Source organism: Haplochromis burtoni, unplaced genomic scaffold, assembly GCF_018398535.1.
Source record: "Haplochromis burtoni strain Fernald_Lab_line unplaced genomic scaffold, NCSU_Asbu1 Contig_6, whole genome shotgun sequence".
NCBI lineage: Eukaryota > Metazoa > Chordata > Actinopteri > Cichliformes > Cichlidae > Haplochromis > Haplochromis burtoni.
Window position 1 is genome coordinate 4,475,661 of NW_024582367.1, and position 8,079 is coordinate 4,483,739.

The window sequence follows — 8,079 nt, forward strand, 5'->3', positions numbered from 1 at the left end:
GGGGGGAGGATTGAAATTTTTGATAATATGTACAAAATATCAACTAAATAATGAAGTAACGCTTCCTGTTTCCAGTTCTAACCGCCAGCACTGTGCCCTCCTCATTTCTTCGCATTCACTCACAGTCTGTGTCATTCAAATTATGTGTTTTGTGAACTGAGATTAGTTTTGCACTGTTTATGTAGCCTATAGACATTTTTTCACCACCATTTTTTCATATTTCTGACAACATTAGCTTTGGAATTCGTAGTTGGAAAAAAAAAACCATTTTGAAAATAGATGGGGAAAAAAACTGTGTGAACGATGAGTGAAACATTTAAAACTTCAGCTAATTGAACTCTTTGCCCGGTGTGAAAGTTTTCCAAACTCTCAGCAGAGTCCCGCACACACGCCTCATTTCCATACCCAGGATCCCACGGCCGGACTCGCCCATGCTCCTACCTGATTGGCCCGCTTGTATCAACATAAGCCTTGCATATTTATCTCCCTCGCGGCTATTGGCCGTTGCCGCCGTCATTCTCGCGCGCGTCTCTGTATAAGGTCTCGCGCTCACCCAGGAGCTCGAGCAAACCTGAGATGAGGCTCGCGCGGGGCTGTGCTGCGCCTGTCGCAACTCAACACTTTCCCCAAATTTAAGCACCCTTGTGATTATCGTTTCCTCCATGCCTTCTCATTCCTGGATGCACCGATCCCTCCGCTTTTATTTAGGCTAGTTTATTTGTTTGTTTTATTTGTAGGGTTTATTTATTTTTAGTTTTTTTTCATGAGCATGTGCTTAATTTTGCAAGGATTGCAAAGGTGCCACCGGGAGTGAGTTAGGCAATATGCGCCGCTGGGATATGGTTTTCAACCGAAAGGCTTATGGAATATAGCCTGATTTTCCACAACCTGTATGCCTTCTGGTCCAGCCCCGTGAAGAAGAAACTAATACTGCTCAGCATCATGTTTTTAATCTGGGTATACATGCTGTACTCATGCGTGGGCTACTGTTCCACCATGCCAAGTTTGGTCGTGGAGAGTTACCGGGGCAAGGAGACTGGTTCTGCGGTGGGCAAGAGGACAGAGAGCAGCAGGACGGACCTGGTGTCCAGACTGCTGGCCAAACCGCAGCCCTGGGAGGATATAGAGAGTGACTATGAGGAGCCGTCCATCAGGACCGCTGCGTCCAGAGACCTGCTCAATAACGAGCTGGACTCTGACAGAGCCGAAGACTGGGACGAGATGCACGGGGAGCACCAAAGAGCCCCGGAGCCCAGCGCCATGTCCAGCTTCTCCAACGGCTCCGGGAGCAAGAAGCTGCCGCAGGCGATCATCATCGGGGTGAAGAAAGGAGGGACCCGGGCTCTGCTGGAGTTTCTCCGGGTCCATCCTGACATCAGAGCCGTGGGAGCGGAGCCTCACTTCTTCGACCGCAACTATGACAACGGGCTGGAGTGGTACAGGTAAAACTAATCACCGGGCGTTTGTTTATCTGGATGCAGGGCGAATACACTTTTCCGGGGGAAGAAACTGTACGAAAGAATTTGCAATGCAGTGCAGAACAGCGATGCTGAATTTATTTAGTAAGCCAGACAAACAAGGGTCGGAAAGGCTGTAAATTTTCTTTAAAGTGCGTCAGATTTAGAGGTTACACACAATTTTTGTAAGCTTGTTCATTTTTCAATCCAACAACATTTAAGCCATTTTTCTTTTTTAAACACAGCTTAATCTATTTACCCATAAATTGATTTATATGTCACTCATTTGGAGCCCATCAAAGCACACCAAATTCTAACAATTATCCAGCAGGTTTTGAGTTTATTTCACAACTTAAACCTTTAAATAAACACACGGGTTGTTACCTCCGCTTTGTTCTGTATGTTTACGTCCTTTTGGATGTCGGCAGGACAGATTAGGCATTTTTAATTAACTGTTAATTTTGAGGATTAATGGCTTGCTTTTTTCCCTTCCATCGCGTGCGTAATTTTGTTTTGAAAGAATCGAAAAATTGAAAGCGCATTATGTAGCCGGATAGAGATTACGGTGAGATTGGCGTGTTTCTGCGATGTGCAGTGATCTCTGTTGGACACAGTGCAATATTGCACCTCCAAGGGGATGCGTACTCAGGCTTGTGTGTCAGATTCAAACCTACTTTTCCAGTTTCTTTGATTGAGTCGTGTTATTTTACGACCAAGGAGAGGTTTTAATTAAATTATTTCTCATTTATTACGTTTGTACGGGGTACAGTCAGGTCCTGACCGACCTTTCTTCTTCGCTTATAGTGAGCAAATACGGACAAATTTCATACTACTCAGCTACAACGCCTTATGAAAAGAGTCTTGAAGCGCAATTCAAGAAAATCTGACCAACCCCACTGTGTTAAGACCCAGTTAAGAAAAAAGTAAAAAATCAATTGATTTGTTAGATCAGGTTTGGAAAATTAAAAAATCTCAATATTATTACATGTTTGTCCCGTGGAATATTTTACCTAATAGTGTTTGTTGCTCTGAAAGGGGTTGAACTATTGTTATGTCAGTGGTCAAGTAAATGGCATGTAAAAGACAATGAAAGGATTCTTTATAGAACAAAAGCCATTTAACATCTTCAGAGGTCCAGACTGAGATTATCCTGGTCACCTAAGTGTTAATATAAGGAGCTTAGGGACTATTGAGCTTAATGACCATACTTGGCAGGTCACAGCACAGACAGACTTAAAAATATATTCTAATACTAGTTTTACACATATTTTGTTTCGTTTTAGTTATATTTTACTTATCTTATTTTTATCAGTGCTCAGGTATTTTTTTAAGCTAATTTTAAAATGCAGGTAAAGTTCCAGCTGTTCATTTACCAATGGTCAACTGATTTTATTGATTTATTATCATTTACTAATTGATAAAATGACACCTACAGATACAATGTTATTGTTTACGTTATAATCACGCTTTCAAAAACATTTACCCAATGTGGTTAATTACCATCTTTATTTATTTATTTTTTGTTTTTAAGTTTTGTATGAATATAAAAAAAAGCAAAGTTCATCAAAAGATTTTACACTTTAAATTATGATCACGTCTTTGTGATTTGTTTTTCATGTGCTCGCTTTGTTAGAATCATTGATTTATTGCAGCCAGATTAACTGGTTTGGGAAGGCGGTTGTTTAACTGACTTCCAGCGACTGCATGCCCAACTTTTCTTGTATGGGGAAATGTGGAAAAGTACAGTCAGCTTTTAGACTATGAAATTCAATACTTTTTCAAAACCATGTAAAGAAATCAGGACTCAAGGTTTTGTGATAGAATTTTATTATTTGTTGATTATTTTGCATTGGAAACACAAGCTATTCGACAGCACTGGAGCAGTGTACACTCCACATTATTTTTATGTGTTTTATTTTTTGTGATAAAGGCGTTTTATGCTTTGGAGGCACATCTAAACAGCGCTTATGTTAAACAAAAATCCATGAACTTTTTGTTCAAGTTCATTCAGATTGGTAACAGCAAAACCTGTTATGAAATACTTCTATTAAAGAACTGCAGTGAGGAGTGAACATTACAGTGAAACAGCTGGTGTAAGCAGTCCCTGTAGTGAAAAAAAGGGTTTCTTTTTCGAGGGTGAGGATGGACAGAGAAGGGAAATTATACTTAATTTATTGTTGATCCCCCTCACTGTCCCATTAGAATAAAATACTGGAGACGATTTGGCAATTTGGGAGGGGAATACTGACATTTTCCAGACAGAAGCAAAATTGTGTGGCATTGAAATATTTTCTGTGGGAATGTGATCAGAGATCATGGTCCTTTATGGAGACAGTTATGTGTGTGTGTTTGTGTCTGAGTTGTGTAACGTACCTCTCATTGTTTGTTGATTTGCACAATCTCCCTGTCATGCACCATTGTAACTAGCTTGCACCATCCTCGCCTCCCCCAATGGGCACGCATTTAGCGTTGGAATTCCACCAAGTAAATGCAGCCGCAGAGAGAGATAGAGAGAGCAGAAAAGACTCGGGGAGGCAGCGGGAAGAGAAGTTTCAAAATGAAAGGAGGTGGAGATAACAAGTCCTTTTGTGGATTTCTGATGTTCTTTGACAGTTTTTAGTTGTGCCAAAGACAAACACATGATTCATGCTTTTGACCGAGGGGTCCTTGTATCAGGAGGTACACATTTTCGCAGTGAGGTCATGCATGAACTAGCCCCGACGAACACACACGCACACGCACACACACACACAGAAAGAGTGACTCAGAATTAAGCAGGCCACTGTGACTGAATGTGAAGAGGAACATTGGTTCTTTATTTTCTATTTGCACCTGTTCCCTGGAGTAGTGTAAGCGAAACCGGTGTTATCTGATAATAATTTTAAAAACATGTATGCTTCTCTATAGCACACACATTAATGGCATAATTGCAGTAAGGTCATTCATAAAATAAAAAACTAATAGCTCCCAAAGAATAAGCACAGGGAAAACAGTGCAAGTGCTTTTTTTTAAATTAACCACTTTCATTTTTGTGTGATTTTTCACAGACTGGTATAGAACAAAGATAATTAGCAAGCAAACGTTTGTAACTGTGTTTCACTTGATGGAATAAAACAATCAGAGAGAAGTGACAGGAACGCTCAAAAGTTGGAGCGATTTGGCTTTTTTGAGAGTTTATAGAAGTTTGTATTGAAGTTTTTAAGAAACTGCGAATAGCTTAAATCAGTTTTTTCCCCCAGTTTGTATGATCTTGTATGTCACCTTGAAACATGCTTTAACTCATGCACATTAGCTGAAGGCCTCTCTCGTTCCACACCGACTTTGTTTTCTTCAACTTGCAGTATTTTATTTATTCCTAACTCTTGTTGACTACAGTCCTCATCCCGCCCTGTCAGTCTGTGGTGCATATTGCTCTCTTCATATCCCATTTAGCCGTATTTGCTATGAAGGGGCTTTGATATGTAATTACTGTGCTGTGGTTTTGCTGTCGTGTCGCGGGCTCTGGTCTTAGCTCACTGTCAGGCCCAGGCACTGTTGACGCTGTCGCTCCTCCCTCGGAGTGGCTTTAGCATTAAACGAGAAGCTGTACACATGTCGGGCAGGGTGCAGTAACATAGTTTACGGCCATATGGTGGTATGTGTCTTAGGTTTTCATATTGTGGTGTTAACTTGTGCTATTACTAAGCTCGTTTTAATTAGAACCTATCAGAGGCTGTCAGCTGTTTGTTCTCCGCATGAGAATTTTTAAAAAGGTTTGCTTCTGGTTGTGAGTTTAAAGAAGTGGTGTGTCGAAGTAAAGTAATATAACAGTTGGATCGCACACTTCATGTGATTTGCAATCAAAGGTGATTCCAGTTCTGTAGAGATTGTTCTGTCTGAATGGGTGCCTTCCCTGAGCAGGATGTCTCGCTGGTCAACCTTTGTATCGAGTCTGTGATAAAACACCGTGGAGGTAAACGGACTTAAAAAGCAGTGTCAGTAGAAGCTACTTACAGCACCACAAAAGGACAAGTGGAGCATTGTTGAAAAGGGAACTTCCTTTAAAAAAAATGAAAAGAAACCAAGTTCCTCTATCAGACTTAGGATGCTTGCGGAAGTCTGCACTGTTTGAAAGCCGTTATTTATCTCTACCCCCACTGCTAGTTCTTGAGGTGGAGTCAGACTGCATCTCTTGACCATGTCAGAGACGGTTCTGGATGGGTGCACGTCCTTTATCTGCTCGCCACAGGGGAGCTCCTATTTCCATGTAGGTGACCCATCCACTTTCTGTTGCCACTGACCTCACCCTCCTTTCTTCCTCTGAATGGCCAAAAGGGCCACCTGGTTCTATAGAGCATCATTTGACCAACAAAACATCGAGTGCTAATGTTTGCATACACGGGATGTTTTAAGGAAAGTCAGTGGGTACGCGGAAGTGTTGTTCATTCAATACATACAGCGTTATTGTAATAGGCTCAGCTGTGAAACCACAAATAATCTTCAGTTGATGTCACAGAAGACTGAAACTGTCAGACATCATACACAAATGTCTCCATGGCCGGACCCCTCTGGGATAGCCAGTATTGATTGGTCAGGCTTGATTGGAGGTAATGTGTAGAGGTGGGTTAAGAGCCTTTGACTGAGGTCAGACCCACGTCTGCTTGCTGACAGGGTCTGTGTGTTGACCATCTGCAGAGCTACAGAAAGCTGCTGGAAGCTACAAGCCCCACAGGGGATCTTACCACTCTTCATAAACAATCGCACGACAGCAGAAAACCTACTGAGTTATGTACAGGAAGACTTAAAAAAAACATTATTTTTAAACTGTGTTTGATAAAAATCAAGTACTGAAAGTTTAAGTGGCTCTCATTCAGATGGAGCTGCAGTAAAGACAATGCCAGATTCATGATTAGATACTTTGGCCCTCTGATTGTTTCCTGATTCCTGGAACTCCACAGTTCCTCTGGGAATGAGCGCCCGGCCAGCCAACCGTACAGCTGACAGCAGGTTCACATCCTCTGCTCAAATCCTCAATAGCAGTGGCCAACGTGAAAACAAGCAGTTTGAAACTGTGCCTCCGTGTTGGCTAAACTTCCACCTTCAGTTCCCATATGGGTGGATTATTCGTCAGTGGCACCCTGTTTCTCATCGGTGCCTCCCAGTTCTTCCCTCAAACATCATCCTCAAATCTCTTCCTTCTTTTCCAGTTTTCCAGCTGCGCACTTGTGTTGCTGATGTGCAAGAATGGTGTCACATGTCATACTTGGTTTTTACATTTCTGGGTGGGGCTCACTGCAGGCCTCGATGACCAGACGTGACCCACTACCAGAGAAGGCTTTGGTCAGTGTAGAGGGGCGAGGGAAGCCCTCTCCTCTTTGCCTAAGCTGGCGTAGCCCGGTCAAGAATACAGAGTGACCTTGGGGGAGGTGGAGAAGCAGGGAAAAAAGGCAGCTTTTATCCCCAAATTACAACCGGTTAATAGTGAAAGGGGAGACCTGTGGAGAAGGGAGTGGCAGCGCTGTGCCGTGGTGGTTTGCATCCCCCATCCTTCTCCTGTTGGTGTGCAGAGAACACTAGCCACACCAGTGAAGACAATATAGCTGCAACAGACAGCAACCTCCTGCTGAATCAGAGGATAAAAGAGGAGGCTGACAGGAAGTTGCTGTCAACATTTGACTCAAATGGATGATGCAAAGAATAAGAAGACAAAGTCATTCAAACAAACACAAATAAACCCACACAAACACATTTTTAAAAGACACATTTTGTGGCATTGTTTTTTTTTTTTTGCAGTTCTGTATAAAAGGAAGGTTGGATTGGGGGCTATGTTGGAGTGACTTAGGGATTGCAGTGCATGTAGTAACATCTGTGTAAGTCAGGACTGGCGCTGCTTTGTTAGATGTCAAACTCCTCTGGTTACACAATGCCAGCGTGCTATGCAAAATCACACACCGGGGCGGCATTACACTGGCTTGTGTCAGTGTAAATAAACAATGGCATCATAAAAAGAGGCTTGAATGGCATTGAGGTAAAATCTCTCTGTTTATAATGCCAAAGTAATTCAAGCCCACCAACAATAAAATGCAAAGAATTCAAATGAAGTGGTCTTGGAGCAAGGAGAAAGGAAGCTTAGGATGGAGAAAGCGGTATACAAACCCTCCCTCTGTGTTACGTGTGAATTAGACCCTTTTTAACGAGGTGATAATTTGGATGTTGTTTTACATGTCAGAACAGAACCAGACATCCTCCCTCCAGAGTTAATGGTCAGTCATTGCTGCTAAATAAACACTTTCTGGCACATTAAAAAGGTTCCCCTGGAGGCTGCTGGAGACAGACACCCGTATACCATTTTGTTAATTATTTACTGTTACTCTTCTAAAGGTAGGTTAATCAGGTGAGTCTTATGTCCTTTCCAAAGGAAAGGAAAAGTAATTTAGGAGTGGGAGGAACGGAAAAAAAACTGATGACGGTAGACCTTTACAGCTTCACTTGTCCCAGGTATTAAGTCCCAGAGGTAGCCATTAGGGTGTTGGAGAGCGAGCCTGCCTGTGGGAGGAAGGAGGACACGCTTTCTCTCTTACACTCACACACACACACACACACACACACACACACACACACACACACACACACACACACACAC

The 8,079-nt window shown here is 42.4% G+C and overlaps 1 protein-coding gene across 1 annotated transcript in view; it reads left to right on the forward strand.

Annotated features, from left to right (window-relative positions):
* The first annotated feature begins 573 nt into the window (after positions 1-573).
* hs3st3b1b (heparan sulfate (glucosamine) 3-O-sulfotransferase 3B1b) overlaps positions 574-8,079 on the forward strand; it is an 18,687-nt gene continuing 11,181 nt past the window's right edge. Inside the window, exon 1 of the mRNA XM_005913554.2 lies at positions 574-1,442. Coding sequence (XP_005913616.1) covers positions 862-1,442 — 581 coding nt within the window. The 5' untranslated portion in view covers positions 574-861. The remainder of the gene's footprint in view (positions 1,443-8,079) is intronic.